Raw genomic sequence first — 23439 nt, 5'->3', positions numbered from 1 at the left:
CAGACAGATGACTTTGGAAACAACAATCTCGAGCGTTAGAAAGATAAAGCAACCCACACAGTTCATATGCAAAACGTTAAAAGATTGTTTCTGAAAGGAAAGTCCCAGTTTGGACTTCTCATTTATTTCACCAAAGTACTAAATGCCATACAACATTATTTAAGTGACTCCGTTAGTCAGGAAAATCAATAACTCTAGTCTAGACTTGAATGAATGAAAGTTAAAGACTTAAATTTAAGTTGCCACTAAATTTTTATTACCCTAATGAAAATTTTGCTTTTAAAGCACAAGTCCTAGGCAGCAGAAGAGAAATCCAAAACACTATAAGCAGCTTCGTACTTGGCAAGAATTCATTATGTTATTAGCAGCCATTATTTCCTGAAGTTCACACATCTCAAATGACAGCATTTGTAAAGCTGAGCATGTTTCAGATCGACTCTAGCCTTCCACTTGGATTTGCAGTGTCAGATTTCTGGGACTTGTGCTCCTAAGCATATGAGTACAAACACAAAAACAAAGCTCTGGTCAGTGAACTAGAAGTTACTGCTCACAGTGACAATCCAACCCCTGTGAACAAGATTTTAAGCCAATGCAGCTTATTTCGTGACTAGCTTACACCAAAACAAACAGCATGCTACACGGCTCAGCTGACAGGCAAGTAAATTACTATGCTGCAGTAACTGATTTTCTGTTTGTATGCCCACCTGCAAAGTCCTTTATGTTTTCAAGAGCTTGTCAACTCAAGGAAACTAATTTCAACTATCAAATATTTCAGTACTGTGGTCTGCTTATCAATAAAAAGCAAATAACCTTGTTTCTTCCACCTGGCTGCTGCATGAACACAGCGTCCTTTGTCATATTTCAAGGAATCCATCTACATAAATGCCTCATTCTGGCAGAAGCTGATGTTCAATATTTTGTTAATACTGATGTTTGGACTCTAAAACACTACTGAGGAGAGCAAGACAGCTCTATCAGCAGTAAAAATTATAATACTTTTACAATTACCTCACTTTAAACTACCGTCTGATAAGTCACTACAAGCATTTCAATGTGCTTTTAATACAGAACCAGTAAACCTACCATTATATGATTGACACACATTACAAAGAATTCCAAAACCGGCAGCGAAGGGAGCAGAAAAGGAGATTACTTCCCAAGTTCTTGTAGGGTCCTGACAGTGATCAAGAGAGCATTTCTTCCTCTTTCAATCACCACATACCTCATTCCCCTAAATGAGTTACGCACAGTCTCTCTTTCTCCATCTCCAAACTCAACTACGCCCCCCTTCACGGCCCTTTGTACAACCTTCAGCGTGAGAGAGCACTGCAAACACGGGTCACGCAGGGATCGTGCTATTGCACCGGGGCAAACGCCCCTTTTCAGTACAGCTGGCTGCCGCGGCGGGAAACACACTATGTTCAGACTGTTCATCGTCAGTGCGACACTGCTGCTGTGCACACTTAAACCAGCGCTCTCGCAGACAATTTTCAGATTTAATTCCGCTTAAAAATTATTCTGCTGAAGGCTCCAGCCCCGATGCTTCATAAAATTTTGGACCAGGCAAAAATAACGTGTCAAAAGTGATGCTATTCTCTATTTGCTATACTCTGTCCCATACTTTCATTTGAGCAGGTTCAGCTATTCATACATTTAAACGCTTCACTGTATCATTATCACAGGAAGTAGGATTATATTGTTGTAATCAAGATGTTAGATATAAACAAGCTACATCGATTTACAACAGAAACAGAAGCCATCACCTGCAACTCTCCTCAAATAAAAAGACACTTAAGTCCCATACACTACATTTGAAATATCAAATAAACCATATTTCCCAAAAAGAAAAGCATATATTATTAAAGCTTTGCTGGGTAAGTAGAAATATTACCCATGCCTTCATTCAAAACAGGTGCCTCATAAAAAATTAACGTCAGTGGAGTGGCTTGGTGCAGCACTTCGGAGCCACCTCTTTAATTATACATGGTCACACAGCTACCTGCACGTAACACGCCCGGAGAGACACCATGTTTCCTATCTGTGATTTCACAGGCTATATTGCCAAATAAACAATCTGGTATTCATGAAAGTATGACGTTTGTGCAGTCTGAAAACAGCTGGTTAGAACAGGGAAACAAATAAGGAAACGAACGTAGCTTAACCCAGGACTGAAACAGTGTGGGCTAGAGGTGGGAAATAAAGGACAACTAAAGCACACTTGACAGATACAATATTCTGTATATTTGAACTGGCATCAAACTGGCAATCGCTAAGTAACCAGAAGGTCTACAGACTACCAGGATGAAAATTTATTGCAAAAACCAAGCAATTCATCCTTATTATTGCTTTCGTTTGTTGTTGTTTTGGGTTTTTTTAATTACTATTATTATTCCAGGATTAGTGAACTTTCACTGTTTTCATCCAAGACATGAGAGGTAAAACAAGAGACAAGTATTCTTGCAGTCTAATCAAATACCTTTTAAAAGTTCAAGTTTGCAGGCAAACTAGGTCTACTCATAGCAACAATACATCATTGAAAAGGAATTAATAAATCATGGATAGTCATAGCCAAAAAGGATCACAACAGATAAAGTCAGTTTTGTTTTATAATTTTAAGGCTACGCATTCTGGAGACACTGAGGATAATCGAGTTGCATAAAACTTACAATCACATAAACTTATCATTGTCACCTTCGTCCTACCTTCCCCTTCCTTCCTTTTATTACATTCACTTGTTGCACTGACGCTCAAATTCTGCAGCATGACCAACGTGGCAAGTTCTGACCTTGCAGATTTACCTGCGGTGCCATGGAGTTTATCTGACTCTCTAGTACAGGTGTTTCATTCCATCAACTACTACCTCATGCCAGAGTTTATTTTCTTTATTATTATCATCCTTTGAACCAGCATTTACTCTAAAATTACAGCCCATCTGAGATTTCACAAAAATCTCATGATGCTGGATGTAGGCTCCTAAGTTCTTTCAAGTTTTATTTTGCATTTTATCTGCAGACAGCTTGCAGCAGCAAAGTCAAGTTTACAAGCTTTTTTTTTTTTTCCTTTAGGTCTTAATACATAAATTGTGACAAAATCGCGTATGGTAGCAAGTTAAAGCTTTTAACTTTTAATGACAGAGTTCTTTTTTCACCGGAAATCAAGAAACAGAGAACAACTTACTGTGCAGTTCGCGATGTATCACATCTACAAGATTTGGTTCATCTCCCCACCAGAATATCCACAGCTCCTTACAATCCGGTTTGACGTCGCGCCGCCACACACAAAGCAAATTGGCCTGTAAGCAGCGGATGAAGCTGAGCAGAATTGGATCATCCTGTGCTGGGGCTGAAATGATAGGGCCACAGTCCCCATGACCTTCAAAATTGTACCTACGCCATTTGATGCCTGTGAGTTCAGCCTAGGGGAAGAAAAAAAAAAAAACAAAAAAACCACATTAAATCACTATTTCAAAATTTAGTTACATTCATAGTACAGGTTTGTTTCATTTTCATTGCTTAATTCCTAGAATTTAGCTCTCAGCAGCCAAAGTTAAAAACTCCTCCTATTCCCATATTTTCCTCTTGTCCCCCTCAAGGAAAAAGGAAAACAACTTTAAAACCCGTACTGAATAAACCTGGCTTCCCCCTGCATTTACGCTTTTTACCACAACCTGACTCATTTCCAGCAGATTCATTCATTTTTAACCTTGTTGTTATCTTACTGCAATCTTACAAATTAGAAGGAAAAAACCTAACAACCAGGGAGAGGGAATAAGGCCCATTCCCTACCTGCTGCTTGGTGGTCGAGCGAGTTCAGTGTCAGCCCAAAACTTGACCACTTGAAAGTCACAAACAAAATAGTACAGGACGTAAGAAAACACATGACTTACTGAAAACGGTGAAATACATATTCTGATGTCCCAGGTTTCCCACATATGCTTTTTATTTTTATATTGCTCAAATGAACAAAAGCAGAATAAGGCAAGTTGCCATTTACTATCTCTGAACCAGACCAAAATCTCTTAAGAACAAAAAGAACAGGAAAATGGCTACCCAGACTTGTGGAAAGGATTTTCCCTCCACACAGGGTAAAAATCTGAAGGAGTGTAAGTGTCCACTGCACAGCAGTGTGAATAAACAACTGCCAGGGAAGAGGCCCACAAAGTACTCACTGGCAGCCAGAACCAGGTCAGCAGAGCAATGGTTCTATTTTTTTTTCTCTTTTCACTTTCAATAGCAGATACTCACAGCTGCCACATTCAATTCCTCCCATCTCTGAAGTGCCCAGATTACTACGTTTTTATCTACTTCTATGACCCTGCCCATCACGCTCTCCCTCTCCCCTCCCAGTTTGTCCCTATGATTGTCGCTGCATCCTTTCTCTCCACCCTCCACTGGCTCAGGGAGCCTGCCCAGGAGACAAGGGGCAATGCTGGCATGACTTTTAGCCCAGCTAGCCTGGGTATCGTTACCAAACAAAAGCGGTACGTATACACTCTGTGATCACAGTGGGCCTGTATTCTAGTTTCTAACCCACGTTAACCCGTTCTCACGGCTGTTGTTACCTCTGCTTCACTTACAGGACTCACACCTTCATTTTGCTGCTCAGGCATAGCTGGTGTGCTCAGCTCTGAAGTGGCCCTACAGGAACAGCCAGCCGGTCTATGGCAACAAGCTGCAAAACCTCAAAATACTGCATCTACACCTTTGACAAGAAACATCATTGGCAGGGAAAGACACAGCAGTGGAAACACCAGCTGTAGGAAGGCCCCCCTCCAGTAATAAATTAAGCTGTATCTAAACAGTAAACATTCCCTTCTGTCTCTGGATAGTACATATAGAAAATATCAAGGAAAAGGGTGAATTTTTACTCCTAAACAAAACAAAATACTTGCAAATCACATATTCCTCCCATTTTCATCATCTGCACAAGGACATTCAACTGCTGGCCTCCTGCTCCTCCAAAACCCATACTACATCTCTCCCTTTTCAAGTCCACTAGCTTAGTTCATTCAAAAGTTTAAACTCTAAAATGTACTGTCCTTCACCACAATAACTGCAAGTAGGCTGGGTAAGAGCTAGTTGAGTAACTACTGAGGAGCTAAAGGTGACATTCATCATACCAACCACAAGCCAAACCCACTTGTATTTCTTTCATCATATAAATAAATCCTCTAAAACAGTTTCACCTTATTCTGCCTCTATACTGCCTAGCGCAGCAAGGTTCTGGCCCATGACTGAAGTTCCTGTGACTACACCTCAAGGACTATTTCCCCCAACACTGATTATCCCGACTGCCTGTTTAATTTTCCTCTGAAGTGGCCTCACCGGACACACAAGAATACAGTAGCTAACCTCTTCTGGGAAGGGGAAAAAAAAAAAGTCTGACAAAGCACTGAACAGCAGTGAAATTGTTTTTATTTGTTGCATGCCCACCAGTCATCTTCAGCTCCACACTGCAGAAGCGACACTACCATCCCACATCACGTCAGCAGGATACCAGCGGTGGTGAAATCGCAGACAGCACTGGATTATCCCTGCTGAAGAACTTCTACAGCCAACACTACTGCTTTTGCACCCAGACAGAAATGCTGATCATCCCCAAAGTGCTGGGAAACGATGGAAAAGCAGATAGGGAAAGACAGCAAGCCCGACTGAGATACACAGCACATCCTGGCATGTTCCTGGCACAAAGGCAGGCACGGGAGCACAAGCAGAAGAAGCAAAAGGGAAGGACAAAAATTATCTTTTCACAGCAGGGTGCTGGGTAGCACAGGAATGCCTGACACATTACATAATACTCCAAGATAAAGTACTTACACATGCTTCTCCAAAACATCTACATCTGTTCTACATGGATCTCTATCTATGGCTTGGAAAAGGAACGTGCAGGGTTTCTGAAATACTATAGTGAATATGACTACGAATCACAAACATCGAAGATTAGTGCCAGCATAGGCAACCTAGGAGACAAATGTTAAATGTTTGCATGTCATCATCCACCAGGAACATATGGTAAGTCACAAAAAACACGGAGTAGGAGGATACAAAAACAAAACCCCAAAAAAACCCCAACTGAACAAAAAAGGTTACTCAACAGCACCGCTCACTTGATCAACACAGCAATAACTGAAACACCTGACAAGCTCCTACAGCTTTCTGGTAGCTCAGAGGTATCAACCCATAACATTCCACCATATTACAGATGAAATATGGTCAAGAAAAGCATACAGAAACCAGCAGAGCTGCACCCAACTGAATTCTGTAGTAACAAACTCCTGGAGTGTCTAATTCTACAGACTGTGAGGAATGACTAACTACCAGAGCGAACCAGGATCACTGGCGACCACCGCACAGAACGTGCCTCCCAAGAAAGGGAAGGGACAAGTACTGGGGATCTGGGACGTAGCAGCAGCATAAACTGACATCTTGCATAGCTTCCTGGTCAAAGTTGCAGAAATGCAGTTCAGTGCATTTATTTGGATATGTCTGTTTCTGTTGAAATCTGTAATAGGTAAGCATCAATACTAACGCCTCAGATTGCATCCTCAGGTTAATTAAAACTGAATTCCAAAGAAGCTCTGAATCCAGAAGTAGTACACATGAGAAGATTGCACCAGGAACACTCTGCATATATCCTCTGACTCTACAGATGTTTTGTGCAAAGTATTTAACACACTGCAGGGAAAATATCTGCATCCACATGAAGTTTTTTTTTTTTAAAACTAATTTATTTAACCAAAACACACACCACTAGCTTTAAAAGTTCACAAACTGTAGGAGGGTTTTTACAGACAAAAGAGCCAATGGCCTGTGGTTCTGGTGACTGTATTAAAGAACTAAATGTGGTTTCATTTATGCTTAATCCACAGCAAACACAGGCTGCTACCAAAATGGCAGCCTCTTCCTCATCCCCAGCCACGCACTTCCATCTCCCAGCCTGACAGCAGACCCAGTGATCGTGCAGTCATCGGGTGAATTGAATCAGTTCACCAATTTGAAAATCAGAAACAAAAAGAAAGAAAAATATTTATCCGATCAGCACACTGACAGCTTACCCTGCAGCCACATCATCGCTAGAGCAGACAGAAGAGCAGGAGTGAGAACGCAGCGCTGCGAGCAGCAGTGGAGTGGGATCTCCCCTTTCAGGGACAGCTCCAATCAGATAAACCAGAGCATGAAGCTGCACACAAAGACCGTTGTTCGTGTACACCTTAAACCAACCCAAGCAAGCACTGGTGCCAAAAGCAGTCCCGGACTGGCCTGCCTTCCCTCCACCAGTCATCTGCTCCTGACTTTACCACCGCTCCCCTTTATGGTAGTGCTGCCGTTTGCACAGACTCATACTGAGGTGAACCAACTAGAAATTGGAAGTATTATATTAAATGGTTTTTTTCCTCTACTCTGATCAGTCCCCCTACCTGGGTTTATTAAATGGCCACAGAGATGTTAGTACCAGTACGAGAGAGGACAGCAAAGCAGGTCATGGAGGGCAGAGCTGCTCCTTTTAGCAAGGCTGCTGGTATTAAAGCAGCCTGAAGGACTCGCTGAGACAGAAACCAGCATCGCCAACCTGAGGACAAAACTGTGAACATGCTGTTTTACTCACAACTGGTTAGAAATGAATGCAGAACAAAGCAAAAGTCTTGCCAGGTGATGTAATCTATTGTGTTTCTTGCCTCTTTTCCCATATGTGCAGTCTTAGCTTATTATGGTTGCTACAATGTTCTTAACACTAAAAAGCCTGACAAAAAAGGAACTTACAAATACTTACTACTAACCAACATTGTTAGTAAATCATGCATTATGCAAGAGACTTTTTGCTTTGATTTATAAAGGAGCATATGTTTTGGAGGACTGTGCTGTGAAGGGCTCAACTTCCCAGATAAGAGGGGCTTTTTTAAAGTTACTTTTTTCCAAACCCAGTTAACTGCAGTTGGACACAGAATAAAGTGTAAGACACCTGTTCTAAATGCACTGGGCCAGGCCTGTAAGGAAACAGAGAAATCAGATCCCTATGTCTAACAGTAATACCCCAAATCTTTACTAACATTCAACTTTTTACAGTAAAATTCCCAAGACACAAAAACACTGTTTCTGACTTATCCAAACGTAGCTATTGGGTAGAAGAGTGTGTTCAAACTCAAAATTCCATGCAGGCATCCAAACACACCAAAAACATACTCAAGAAATAGGCATTAATGAAGACAGTCACGCCAACGCTTTCATTCAGAAATACGGCCACAGAAAGCCACATGCAGCCCTCTGAAAAGGAGAGCAGACACAGGTTTCCTTCCTCCTAAGTGACTTAACCCTCACGCTCTGCGGAGGGAAACGGCTTCAGAAAAAAATTAACTACAAGTATTCAAACCTCTGCTATCCCCTATACACATGAGCAAGCAGAAGAGACAGAGAAAGCAAATTAGCACTTTCTCTTACACCATTACTCTGCTGCCCTAAATACAGACGCTTTCGCCTCTGTCTGCAACAGCTGAGGGCTGTAGCCATTTTAACTCCAGGACAGCATCCAGAACTGTAAATCCCCAGTAGAGGCAAAACCCAACCTCCGATTCTTTTTCCCCCCTCAGGCTTAAATCAGAGTAATAGACAGGCAGGAAGGGTCTTCTGCTGATCTCAGAGCGCTCCGTTCAGATTGGCAGAGTTTAGGCTGCTAAAAATCACAATTCCCCAGTAACATTTCACACCGCACAACTTGATTCTGGCGTGCTACCAGCAACCCTGAAGATATAATTAGTGCTGTGTAGCCACTGTGACTACTTTCCTCTTCTGCAGTCCTCACAGATGGAACAAACAAAACACATCTTCCACCTCCTCTTCCCGCCCCCCGCCCCATCTCTACCAAATGCTTTTTGGACTCTACGTGTTGTATGGGAAATGGACAGACCAATTCTAAATTAACTCCTCCAGAAGACTTGAGTAATTCCATCCATTTCAATACACAAAGCTCCCTTGGAGAGATCATACACGAGTACAGACACAGCAAAACCAGAAAAAGGCAGAGCACCAAAAGTTCAAGAAATTCTTGTATTTGGCCACACCAAATGTAAAGCAGAGCATTATTGTACTGTATTATTGTACTTTTCTACATTAAAAACAATGGCTAAAATGATATAATCACATGTTATTTTTTATGCTTCACACAGTACAGAAAGCTGAGAAAAACTAAGGCAGATTCATGCCCCAGAGGGTAGAAAACCAGTATCCCAGTACTTCCAAAACAGGAAGGATATACTTGAAAAGGATGCAAAGATCTACAGAAAAGGCTTGAAGGGTCTTACGAGCAAAAGAACTAAATACCCATCCCACAGGCCTTCAGCTCCAACCCTGACTTTCTCAGAGATTTTCAACATGGCACGGTTCAGGCAATTTTATCTCCTTCTCAGTTCTCCTACCTGAAACCAAACCAAATCAAAGACCAAATATAAAAATACTTCCCAACTGCCTGTGCAAAAGATGCTACTCAGACAAACCCAGGTCTGCACAGCGCTTCAAACCTAAGTTTCTCTAACTGTCTTAAGAAAAGCAGCAAATAAGGTAAAAACCAAAACCAAACCACACCTCATCACTTAAGTCAGGTATTTCTACAAACAAATTTCAGTTAACCAAGGGGAATATAAAAATGAAAAAGCTTTCATCATACACCCTTCCAACCAAGGAGAAGATGTTAAGTTGTCCAGGGTACCTCAAAATGCTGTCTTTACCAGCCTCTGAACTTAGGCACACTCTAAACAACTTCTCTAATCTAGGTTTTTGTTTGCTTCTGTGTAGATTACTGTAGTTGCTAAGTCTCTTTAGTCTACAACTTATGCTTCAAATTGGAACATAAAATGCATAAATGCCATATATATATATATTTGCCAGTTTTATTAGACTCTCATCTTGAGAGCTTCATTCAAGGAAGTAGCTATTCTGAAGCCACTAGAGGCTCATACTAAGGGCTACTCACATGAGTAAAATCTGCATAAGAAAGCCCTTAGTTCATAGTCCAAGAATTTAAACTGTAGTTAAAGGTGTCATGGGAATTACAGCACCATTTTAATTAAATGCTATAAGATCTTGCAGACAGATTCAAGATTAGCACCATCTGTTTTGGTTACAGTGTCTCATTTCACTACCTCATCCCCACACAGCAACAAAATATCATTTCACACTCCGCTCCAGCCATTTAAATACCAGATAAAATTTATGTCATCTTGACACACCTCGCCGGGAAGGAAGGACAAAAGGACGAAGACAGAAGGACGAAAAATACTCTGTAACAACGCGTGCTGTGGGGGAGGCAAACTCAGACGCTGACAAGAACACTTGTCCCCTACTCCCACTGAAAGAAAATATTTAGTAACATCTGCTGAAGTCTCTGTCAAGTGAATTGAAAGAACAGAGGCAAGAAACACATCAAGGAACAGAGGAGATCGCTTAACTAAAAAAAAAAAAATCGTTTTCTTCATAGCTGTGTATTATTTCTACACCCTGAGGAAGATTCCTGTTTGGACAGCACACCTTTCTACAGCACGACTGAAACGGCAGCAAGCACCGGTGCACAGCCACGCTCTTATCTTTTACTCCTGGGTCTCCTGATTTAAAAACCAAAACAAACCATCTCAGCCCTGTGCAGTCTCCCGAAATCTGATCATTTACTAAACGACGTATTAACATTTCCCTCTTTATCCTATTAATTTTAAAAAAAGCAGGGAATGCTTTGTGTCCCTTCCCTAAGGGCTCATCCCTTCTGCCCCTTAAAAAGGGAGGAACCATATGGCAGCGAAGAGAGGCCTCGTCCTCATCGTGCGCCGAAGGAGACGTGGCTCAGCTTCAACACGCCGTTTCTGTTCGGCCAAGCTACTGGCAGACAAGCATTGCAACAACTGCATAAACAAAGTTCTTCACACTTTTTCATACTCTGAATTCACGAATGGAAAAAACCAACACTTAAAAAAAACCCCAAACTAATTCAGAAATGGGCCTCACATGGCCAACAGAAAACCCATGCCATGCTTAGTGCTTCAAAGAGCTGAACCATCAGCTGAGTTGAGCATCATTCTTCTTTATATGCAACTGATCAACAGCAGAGTAACGTGTTTGACTTTAATGCTTTCCCTGTACAAGCACACAGTTGAGTGGCTGGGGAAAAAAAAAAAAGTATAAAGGACAGCCTCTAACAACCTTTTAAAAGTGAAGGATGAAATAAAATTATTTTTGTTGTTGTTGTTGTTCGTTTGCTCTTAAAACCAGCAAGCACCTGAGCGCAGTACTGCAAGCAGCACGTGTGCCCGAAACGGCTTTCTGCTGGGTAAACCTCCTCACTCCATACCATGCTGCCCTCTCCCTTCATACCCCCTGGAACAGATTACCTAAATGCTACTACTTCAGAGCTGTTTGTGACAAGCAACAGTGTCAGGGCATTTGTATGTCATCTTTTATCTTTGCCAAGTCTCAGCGAAGGATTTAGCTGTAACCCAAATCCTATTATCAGATATCTTCCTGACGGACTTCTGTACCTGGGGTCATCTGAGACACTATATCACAGTATCGAGAACCTGAGAGCCAAGCACTTCTAAAATAGTAGAGTCCACATATACCATTATGAACAGGCACAAACTAATAGCATGAGCTGTTGCGCCTGAAAAGTAAACAGTACTGACAGAAATGAGGCATTTTTTTCCCCCCTCTCTCCTAGATGTCAGTGAGATTCTGCCTAAGTGGGAGAGGAGGCAGCCAGGAAGATTAATAGATTGTTTCAGAGAGACAAAAGTCAGACTAGTCTCAAAAGGAATCTGAGGTGGCAACCAAGTACCCTCTTTCCCAGCGGAAAATATAAAAGGACTCCAATATTAATGCTTGAATTTCAGCAGTGCTGGCAGATGCAAAAGGTACCAACAATGACATTTTGAGTGGCAAGTATAAAAGAAAGAGTAATCTGATAAAATAGCCCAAATTGCCGACATGTATCCCAACGGCCACAGAATCTCAAGATCAAATACGAAAGTAAAAGACTAAAATAAAGCACAGCAGCAGGAAGGAAAATGAGCACGTGCTGACACACTGAAAGAACAGTACCTTCCTAGAGTCCACTGCAAAACCAGGTTGGCACAACAAAACCAAGCGTAACAAACTCTTACGAAAGAGACAGAAGGTGACACAGAAATTGTTAAGCCACCACAACTCATGTGTAGCTCTGCACCTTCATCACTAACTGCAGTTCTTGTTCTTCACCTCTTCAGAAAGTAGAGAAAATAGAAAAATTGCAGGAATGGTCAAAAAGTATATAATCCATACAACAAAAAACATTCAAGGATTAAGACTGGTCTAAAAGAGGGAAACTATGAGGGTCTCTAGAGAACTGCTGCTGGTTGAGTCTTCCAGGTATCAAATTAAATTAGCAGAATGCAGGCTCAAATGAAAATGAGATGGCTGAACCTTTTCTGTCTGGAGGAAAAAAAATAGGTACTAGCTTAAAAAAATAGTCTATTAACTATCTACCTGGTTCAAAAAAATGTCTCAACCAAACATACCTAGAGCCTGGGAGATTACTCAAGGGAAGCTTTACTATGTCCTTGACTACTCTTCTATCTCCCTCCAGGTAACTGCTAATGTTTAAAGGGGGGAGCACAGTTTTGCAGCAGATTTTTTGGGTCCCCTGTTCTTCTCCCAGGAAAACCTGCAGCGTTGCTATGAGTGGCTACAGCAAGCCTCTAGGTGACTTCCCAGACACAAAAAGCCATGTAACGCAGGTTGCTGCCACTGACAACATCGCAGCTGTTAAACTGGTGAGCACCAACACAAGGCCTCATTCAATCCAGCAGGCCAAACCACCACTGGCCACCACTCAGACAGGACACTTGGCCAGACTAGTGCTGATTCCCTGAAGCTGTTCCCATGCCGTGTTGTTTAGCCAGGCACCATCCTGGCTTTACCAACCTTTATCAGCACACGAGGAGCAGCATCAGTGATCACCCTCCAAACAGCTCTCGGACCTACCTTCCTGCAGTCAGCACCAAATGTCCATCAATCAAACAGTATCAGTCATTCAGGACCAAGTCCAGAAACTCTTAAAAAAATTAATTATAAATCAACAACAAGGAAAGAACAAAAGAAGGAATTTCTGAGAGAAGACCTTGGAGTTACATCAATACCCTTCACCGTCAGTGAATGCTTCAATTAGCACATCTCCAGCCCCTTAACCGATTCAGTCCATCTCAGCACACGGTTCCAAACTGGCACCCGGCTCATCAGCTCTCTTCCACTGTGAAGGCTGTAACTAAGTTCAGCAGACAGAGATGCAGGAGGACAACGGGATAAGCATGGCTGGAAGCCAAAGGACTGAGATTCAGCCATTACTTGAGAAGATGCTTTCAAGTCAGAAATACTCAAGGTACAGAGATACAAGGAAACTGAAAGACGGCAGCAACATCTCAGGTCAGCACGTGACAAACTCACTCAGGCATGCACTTGCACCCACAGGCTTTTGCACCAATACAGACACATGAAACAAGAAGTTGCCCTGCTGGAGCCTCACCCCATGCACGAACAAGGCAAATGGAAAAGCCAATGTGAACAACAAACAGGCACTGAATAGGTAGGAATCAAGGTTTCAGAGCCACTTCAGCCAAGATCTACCCATCCATGTACTTGGAGAATGTGCCTACCCAATAAAGCCAAGACAGACAAAAGCTTTGGTGGCTTTTGATTTGTTTGGGGTGTTTTTATGGGGAAGAGGGGAAGAAGTGGAACAAAGTTTACCCATGTCAGAACTGAACATATACCAGCGTAGGCTGTATAATGCCTGGACGTAAAATAGCAGCTTCAAGACAAACAGACAGAAGGAACTGAATACATTCTTTTCATTTTAACAAATCCGAGGTTTAGGTAGTGAACCACCCTGCAGGTCACGTTATGGACACTTATTTTATGGAGCACCCTAAAAGGCATCTCTGAGTTCCATAGCACTTCAGCCAGTTTCTTTACAAAACAGAATCAATTACATTTTAACTTCTGACTAGATGGTTGAGAACAGCTAGTAAAATGAAAACTATCACTGCACACTTCAGCTAGCACACAAAAGAAAGCAAACAAATATGCCACTTGCTAGCAAAAGAATCCCTCCCTCATTCTAACAATGATCAGGTTTGCAAGTCCCCTTCAAAAAAAACAGAATCAGAACTAAGTAACTGCTCATTTTCCAAATCAAAAAAATCCCCTCTTGCAGAAAAATAGCCCAACACATGAAAAAAGATGACAAAAGTCACCAGCGAAAGCCAAATTACAAGCAAATCTGCAAGTAAATGAAGGAATCTTCTCTCTTCCCTCAACTGTAATTTTTTTTTTTTTTTTTTTTAACTGAAGGAGGAAGGAAATGTCAAACATCAGAGTCATACAATGGACTATCAGATGTTTCCCAAACCAAGTAATCTGACATATGGGCAGGAAAAAAAAAAAGAAGGGGGCGGGCTGGAGGAAGTAACAAGCTGAGTAGAGTAAACTTTGGCATACTGAGTTAAAGAATGCAGTTCCTTTTCTATTTAAAAAAAAAAAAAAAAAAAGGTTTTAGGAGCTCAGTACCAGAACATTTTTGTACACCACATCTACGCAGAACTGCTCAGTGAATACCAACAGCAGCTCACATACTCGTTTCACACATCTGCCCATCACTGACCTGCAGAGCAAACGACGCTGCCTGCCCAAACGGGCCCCGGCCCAGCTTGCTGGCTCCAGGCTACGAAGGCAGTAACGGTGCAGAAATACAGTCAGACAGCCCTGGTTCTTAGCATCAACATCGCCTTGACCAGCGATGTCAAATCAAGCTCACGTTGTTAGGCAGTCTGCCAAAATCCCTTAGCCCTTTTAAAAAACCACCACCTCAAGAATTCCTCCCTATGAAACTTCCTTAATATAGAAAGAAGTAAATAAATCCACTGCATGACTGGTCATGTAGATTCATCTTGTCAGCTTTCTTACTGTCGTTCCTGCAAAGACAGGACTCCAGCATCTCCTGCCAGAAGGAAATTCACAGAGAACTCCACTCAAAATTTTATTAAACTTCACATGCAAAATTAAATGACCAGTAACATGGGGCTAAAAATGCAGAAAAAAGTAATGTAACCAATTAACCTATTCTGTCAGCAAAGAATTTTTTTTTTTTTTTTTTTAATAAAAATACTTGTCACAGTCAATACAAGATGTTCCTGGAATGGATTTTATAACTGCCTACAAATTCAGTAATACTGTGGACATACCTGAACTGAGATTCATAAAACCCTGACACTAAAAGATTACAGATACACTAGCTAGATTTGAAAACTTCCTAGTAAACCAGAGACTCCAATATGAAAAAAAGCCATGGTTTTACACTGAAACAAACCAAGATATTTTGAAACCTTTCTCTCATAGCTGCTAGCTTTGAATGCATCATTACCAAGAAGCTGCTGGTTGCCACTGCCTGGTCAGTAGGTACAGTAGAGTTTTCGCTCTAAGTTTTGTTTTTAATCCTCTGTTCCCACAAAATAATGTATTTTATGGGCAAATGTGGAGCTATAAGAATAGGCAACAAGGTACTGACAAGACACTTTTAGCTCTTTCAAAGCTAAAAGATGAATTACGTAAAGTTTTACTGAAGAAGCTTTAAATTTCCTTCTCTAAGACGTGGATTGTGGTCACACAGCCACTTTGATCTCACTTCAATCCGTGACGCTGCCAGAACTTGGCAGGGAGAGAGAGGAATACGGGGTACACAGAGCCAGCTAGGGAGCAAGAATGGGGAAAAGATTAGGTCAGTTCCCCAACCCAGGCCTAAATGTGAGCTTATGAATCCTTTTGGGGTCACTGAGGCATGGAACAAGAGTGAAGGGGGAGGGGAGGAAAAATGAGAGAGGGGAAAACCCAAACCTTTTACTCTGTAATTAATATTATTTTCTTTTCATAAACAAGAATAGTACGCTACACCGTAACACTGGCTGACTACAGAAAGCAGAGGCAAGTGCCTAATGAGAAGTGACACAGAAATAAGTGTGTTATAGCTTACACTAAAAATTAATTTAAGACCACCGTTGGTTTGTCTCCATTTTCATAAGCTGATCTTTGTGTACGTTTGAGCTCATCTGTGTTCGTCACATAAATGCAAATACTGCCTAGGGGCACATTATACAACAGCAACACACAATAAAATTTCCCATCTCAAAGAAACAAAAGAGAGAATGCCACTAAAAGCTCCAGCCACATTCCCACATGCACGACTGCAGCTCTGCTCAGGGAAGTGAACGAAGCCACACACGACTCAATGAGAAACAACATTTTTTTTAAACAGACTGAGATAGGAAGGGAGAGTCAGGATTTATCAAAATTAATCAGAACTCCCAGCACAAGCCAAAAGGAAAGACTGCTTAAACCTCTTACATCTGTGACACACCAGAAGCCAGCACTTTACTTCGTAAGACGACGCCTACAACCCTCTCGATCCGAAAAGGAAAACTCACTCCATGGTACCAGAGTGGCTGATGTCCAGGCGCCACCACCATGCCGCAGCACAGCCACCCGAAGCCACAGCAGGAGCGACGCAAGCTGTCATGCTCAGCACCACGGGCCTGTCATCCCTGCGGTACATCCTTCGCAACTGGGTGCAGAGGGAATCTAACACAGTGTTTTAGTAACGTTTTGAGGTCTGTCAGAGCACGATATTTTTATTAACTGGTTTCTGTTTGAAAGATGTTGATGTTGGGGAACTCGGGGAAAGAGGAGTTATTTTTAAAGCCATACTTAAAGCCTAAAATGAAAGCAGTACACAAGTTTGCTCTGAGGAAGAAGGATGTCCCCGTGTAAATACATATAAACAAATCTTCTGGATTTGACTTGGGATCTGTTGAAAACACTTGTGCACATTTAAAACTGGCAAGGTAGTACCAAACCAAGCACACTTCTAGCCAGAACAGTACTTTCTTCTTATTCTTTGTGTTACAATGGCACCAACAAGTTGCAAATCCCCCTAGACTCTACACAAAAAAGTGCACTACTCGCCCACAGAAGAGTAAATGAATACACACAGACTCGAAAGAACATAACACTATACTTAGAGCTTTAAAGGCAACAAAGGTCTCAAAAGACCAACGACCTATTCAGTGTTATCAGATTGTCTGTAGGTTCCCACAAACAAGTCTAGTTAAAGGGTTTGTAGGACAGCAGTGCAGTAAGCCTGGGGACATCCACTGGTAACCTCCCACAAAGGCAAAGGAATGACTAGGAAAAAACCCAAAAGAGACTAGTTTATAATTTGATGATCCTGGTGTACACTGGAGACAGGAGACAGTCAGTATTGAATGAAAAGTGAAATGCAGAAAAGGAACAGGGCTCACAGCTTTGGAAGTGAAACCAGGGCAACTCGGAGGAGATGTAACAGCAGGGGAAGACAACGAAAGAATGCAGGAAGGTGCAACTCGGTCCCAGTCACAGGAGGCGAGAGAAAACGTGTAGCAGCATTCTCGATGTGAGCAGGGAGGTTTCAGTCAAACCCCAATAAAAGGATGCCGCCGCAATGAAGGACGTTAAAGTGAAGACTGGGAGGGGTGTGTGAGTATAAGGTGATCCTAAGGTGATCATGGAAAAGCAGAGACAACAGGTTACATGCCTCAAACAAGCATAGATGTTCCCCTAATTGCAAAGTATAACATTCCGGTAACACTGAGGGGGTTTCGGTGTTTAAAGAGCAGTGCATCCGCACACACACACCCCCCCCCCCCCTTACCAAGGCATAACATTTTTTGAAAACTTAAAGAGATGAAACAATGAAAACAAAACCTACTAAAAAATCCAAAATTAATCAAGTTAACATTCAGCAGACATATCTCATGAGCACCACGGTGTTTTTCCACTGAAGCTCAAAAATTTCAGGTTCTTTACATTTTTTTCAAAAGAACTACATTGTCAAGAAGGAAAATAATAGAAGAAAGGTCTACATATAGGATTAAAGAGTTCCTTCTTTACTCTCTTTCACATGAGGAAGTGCTCTCAGAAGCAGAAGGTGAAAAAAATTCAAGATCAAATAAATCTGAGGGGTTTTAAGAACTGGGGTTACGATGTCAAATCCAGCACTACTTGCGCTGAAAAATCCAGAAATATGTATTTTCCAATAGCATTACAGCAAGTGAAAACTACGATCCTTAAGATGTAGCTCCTAGGATCACTTTTTTTAATACATCAGCCTAATATCTGAGTATTTTCTTAATCACATTGATGTTTGCAATAGCCATCTCACCAAAGGACTCGTTTTGTCATCAAAACCAGAACACAGTAATTGGAAAAGGATTCACAGCCCCAGAAGATCATCAGGTTTTCAAGCAAACCTCACTTAAATATTTCTTCATGGCTAGCTTGGGATTCTTCGGCACGCTTTGTCCTGAACTGCAAATGTCACTCCTGTGCACCCAATTTTCTTTCAGAAAAGGTTAGTTACCCAATGCAGATTCATTAATTCCACTCCCAAAGCCGGGCAAGCGAACGGAATGTTGCGCCATCCCAATCTCTTCACAAATCTGGGTCTATTTTCTCCAAACTCACACCCTAGTAGATAACCATTAAACTGTCGAATACTCTGACAGGACACAATAAAAGCCTATCACCAAAGTGATTTAAAACCTGAAACGATCTTTTACTAGCAGGAAGTGAGCAAGCTTTCCAACATCATTTTCCTATTTCTATCTTGTTACCTAATAAAATTCGGGATAAAGATAACTAAAGAATCAAATACTTCTGGAAAACTTGAGATGTTAATTGCATCACTTATATATATACACGTGTGAATCCACACCTACGTATAACTTCAAGCAAGCGAGATACCTACTAGGTAGTGATGTAACATCCTGCATGCCGAAATAACAGCCTACTGCTTGGAGCACTGCATTTATGATAATACAGTAAGCAAGAACGACTACTGGTTAATTTACTACTAAAGGATTTGGTTGGGCCATCAACCATTTACTATGAAGTCCTTTACTGACAATTATGCAACACCGAAGAGTGCCTCACCAGCAACCTCCGCACTCTTCGCTTTCTGATGCCATGAAAAACCTTTAAGAAAGTAATTCAAATGCCATCTCACATTTCCTTGACTCAGTTTCGTTCTGAAAACGGCAACAAAACTCAGTGATCGAAGGCAGCAACTTCTGTTCCTGTTTGCGAACTGAAAAGAGTAACAGCAGCAATGACCGCTGCCGTTTGTGAACTTGCCTCCGAACAGTAACCAGAACAGAGACAATTCCTACCCACCCGACCTTTCTGGCAGCAGATTTCTGTAAGACACACTTAAACAACTACTCACGACATCTTCCATACCGGCTTCTATAAAGGCCTCTATAAATAGGTCTCACTTTCCAAGAACACAATCATTTCTTTTCCAGGCTGAAGACTCCTACAGTATCTAATCTTTCACCCCATGAAAGCCACTCCAAACTTTAGGTCATTCCTGACACCCTTTGCTGCACTCTCTTTCCAGCTCCAGCATATGAAACGTTATGTAACTTCATCCCAACTTTCAGAGACTGACTTGTGCCTTTGGATCCACCACGGCAGCTAAGCCAGACAGTTGAGGAAACATCTTTGTACTTCATGAAAGCCTTCACCACCATATGATTAACCCTTACTCACAGGAAAAGTCAAATTCATTTCAGTAAGACTACTTTTATGACTAAGGATTATTCATAGGATGACTCTTTGCCAGCTGGGTCTGAAGTTTTAATACAAAGCATATTACCTCAGAACATTTTGTCTCTAAATAGTTATTAGACAACTCTTAATTAGTATTTAAATAAACTGGCCCTTAACAATTGCTTAGTAAATGCTGTTTTGATAAACAGACATTCTTTTTCAGAAGCAGCAGCAGACATTCTGACTACGGCAAAACCAGAGTTAGGATAAATTAACTTCTTCTGTGCTAGAAACGTAGCCATTTCAGACAGAAAGTGTAACGTTAGTGAGCAAGCCTGTTCACCTGCTGTGTACACCAGTATAAACAAATCTCTATCTGCCGTGTATTCGGACAACACATATGCAAACTGGCCCTTACATCACCTTAACAAGAAACGCTTTACATTTTGAGCAAAATTCTGGATTTCTTTGTGTAGTTTGTCTGTGGGGCTTTTTGCCTGACAGAGCGTGCAGACATTAACCCAGTTTCTAGGACGGCTCAGGATTCCTGCTCCACTACAGAGCAGTACGCAACACAGACAGCAGCCCTTTGCGTCACTAAGTCCAGAGGGACGCTTCATGAAACCCAGCTAGGCAAGCCTGAGGTCACACTCAGCATCTGGATAGTCAAAGAGAACTTTAACACCTTAACTTAAGGCTGTGCCTCCCCCTCACATGAAATATTTTAAGCCAAGAACACAAAGGACCTCTACACTTTCTGGACATCGCTGCTAAAAGAGAATCAGTTACTAGAAACCTTTTAAAAAATGTCTTCGGTAAAAAGATTCAGAAGAAAGAGCTGTACCTAACCTCTCTCTAAAGACTGTCTACAGTCAACAGAAAAAAATAAGCTAGAAATCTTGAACTGTTAAACCAACCCGAATCCACTACAGCAACCAGAGAGACTCACCACAGAGCTCTGGCTTCTGGGGCAGGGAGATTGCATTCCTTCTTGGACAGAACAAATGTTTGTGGGAAGAAATGTTATTTAAACATAAACTAACAGAATCACAGCAGGTTATAACTACTGCAGAACTGTAATTCTCCAGTCAAGAACAATTCTTCGTGACTCACACCCAAAACAAAGTCTGCGATAAAAAAATTCTATCGTCAACTTCTAATAGCAGAATCAGTTTAAAACTTAAAAAGATTCGTAATCCACCTCGCTCCTAAAGAATGAATAAATTCCCATCAACAGTTGATTTAGTTTGTGCATGATTTTGTTCTGTTACACTGAAGAAGTAAATGATTAGCAAAAGTTTCTCTGATTAGTAATCCAGACTACTGTAGCTTTAACACGTCATAAATTTTGAAATGAATATGACAATTTGAGGTTAAAGGGTCAACGGTGTTGGCCACATATTTCCAGTCAGTGTTTCCTTTCTCAGCATCTTTCACTGATATGTAAATCCTAACAAATACTAACATAATATAAAATAATTCACCCTAATAGTTTGCATATATGCTATACTAAAAACAAAATACTACTACTTTATTGCATTATTTTTTCAAGCAGAGCCAGAAAAAAAAACAAATAAAACCTTACAGTTTCATACACAGCACCACATTACAGCTATGGATACCTCCCACAAAATTACATGGGAGATTGAAGGGTTGCACATTAAACTCATTATTATTATTATTATTATTATTATTATTAAACTGACTTGCAAAAGAATTTTGCTGAACTTATTTCAACAACATTACACACCCATTTAAAATTTAACATTTCCCTAGTCTAGTAAGGGGGGAAAAACCCCAAAACCTAACCACAATAACTATGAAATAGCTTCACTTTCTAATTTATGTTAATTGCACACCAACGATTATTTTTACCAGTGACAGATTTGCAGACTGCAACTACATGAAAAGTCACACCTCCAAAACCATGTCCTTGAACAAACGAGGGCTTCACCACTCGCTCTGTAAAGAACAGCCCCCTCGCTGCCCCGCTCTTACGCTCAGGTACCACCGTCCCCCTCACACTCACGGCTTTATTCTTCTTACTGGGCCAGCGCAGCGCGGTCAAAGTCACCGTAACGACTCCTGCATCTCGATACATACGGTACTGCCACGCGTTTATAACCGTCAGAAAACGCTATCAGATACATCGACACAAACTTACAGAACGTCACAGTCAGTGAAAAGCCAGAGGGAGAATCGCATTTATTCTCATGAAGAATCTCTGGGCCAGTTTCCCAACAGACCCAGTGACCATGGCTCTTTTTCCGTATTCTTAAAAGGTACGAGCAAAACAAAAACCAAGCATACAGACATTAAAAAAAAAAAAAAAAAAGGCAAAATAATGAACACACAGCAATAAAGGGTAAAAGACATAAAACAAAGAGCTCGATCGTTTGCATTTTTAATCAATTTTCTTTTTTTCCCCTTCATTCCTATAAGGGAGTTAAAAACAATCTCTCCCTTTCCGTTAGAAAAAGAACAACATATGCACCCGCCTCCAACTCTGGCAGAGCTCTGACACGGAGAGGGGGTATCTACCACAAACCTGCCATACACCCTGTCCCCAAACTTGCATCACAAGTTTTGTTTTACCTACACCATAACGTGCACTAAAAAAGTCCCTCCTTCCCTCCGACATTATCCCTGGCAGCGCTACAAGGCTCTTGATGATCAAACAGCCCTCTCGCTCACCCAGCTGTTGCCCAGCCAGAAGGGATAACGTTTCTCTATGTGTCAGGTAAAATCAAGCAAGGTATTTCTAAATGCCTTTGCCCTTACCCAGAAACACACCGTTTTCCTGTTTTAAGTTTAAATCACCAATCTGCAGCGAGCCAAAACCGATACCGCAATTTCTGCGACATTAAACCATGCGATACGAGCGGGAAGTTGCCCATTACCAGCAGGATGGATGGACAGCCTCTGTGCAAACAGGCTGTCCAGCAACGCTACATCTTCGGCCACTGTTTTTCTCCAGAGAACAAACCTCTCGCCCCCAAGCACGATCCCTGCCGAGAGCAGACCACGCTGTACCAGCAGCTGACATGCAGTCGCAAGAGCCCAGAGCGCAGGTCCGACAGGCAGTCACACTCCATGACTGCTGCTGCTGAAATGGCGTTTGTCATTGTGAGAGGAGAGGAGAGCCCCCCAGTTGGGTAGGCACAAAGCACACAGGGCACGCAGTGCCAAGGGAGGCGGGGAGAAAGAAGAGGGTTTACCACAGAACATGGTCGTGCGAGCAGGGGACACCCCATCCCTCGCCTCCAGCCTCTCCCAGCCGGAGCAGCGCGGCTGCGAGCGAGGCACACGCCGGCAGCAAACCACGTTAAAGAGCAAAATAAACGCGGGGAGCCGGGCCGGGGGAGGGGCCAGCGGAGGAGCAGCCCCGCGGGCCCTGACTATAAAGCCCCTGGCAGCTGCACCCAGCCGGCAAAGTTGCCGGGCGGCGGAGCGCCCGGTGAAGCCGCGGCCGCCGTTCCCCAGCCCCCCGGGCACTCACCAGCGAGAAGAGGTTCGAGTGACAGTCCTCCAGGCTGGCCCCGTTCGCCACCCAGTTCGCCGCTGCAGTCATGATCCTCGGCGAGCCCGGCCGCCAGAGCGGGGCATGTCTGAGGGGACGGGCCCGGCGCGGGGGCAGGAGCTGCAGGCACTCCGCCGGGCGGCCCGCGCCTCCGCGGCCCGGGGCGGCAGCCGCGGTCCGGCCCCTCGCCGCGGGCGGCCGGCGCGGAGCGGGGGAGCGCGGCCGGCAGGGGGCGCGCCGCGGGCGGGGGGGGGCGGCCCGGCCGCCGGGCGG

General features: G+C 42.5%; 1 protein-coding gene across 1 annotated transcript in view; it reads right to left on the bottom strand.

Annotated features, from left to right (window-relative positions):
- Positions 1–23217, bottom strand: part of MED13L (mediator complex subunit 13L) — a 197910-nt gene extending 174693 nt beyond the window's left edge. Inside the window, exons 1-2 of the mRNA XM_086474057.1 lie at positions 23146–23217; positions 3178–3415 (exon numbers count right to left, since the gene is read on the bottom strand). Of these exons, the coding sequence (XP_086330183.1) occupies positions 3178–3415; positions 23146–23217 (310 nt within the window). The remainder of the gene's footprint in view (positions 1–3177; positions 3416–23145) is intronic.
- Between the last annotated feature and the right edge of the window lie 222 nt (positions 23218–23439).

This window comes from Leptosomus discolor, chromosome 16, assembly GCF_034619465.1.
Source record: "Leptosomus discolor isolate bLepDis1 chromosome 16, bLepDis1.hap2, whole genome shotgun sequence".
In the NCBI taxonomy this organism is placed as follows: Eukaryota; Metazoa; Chordata; class Aves; order Leptosomiformes; family Leptosomidae; genus Leptosomus; species Leptosomus discolor.
This window is presented reverse-complemented; position numbering and strand designations above follow the sequence as displayed.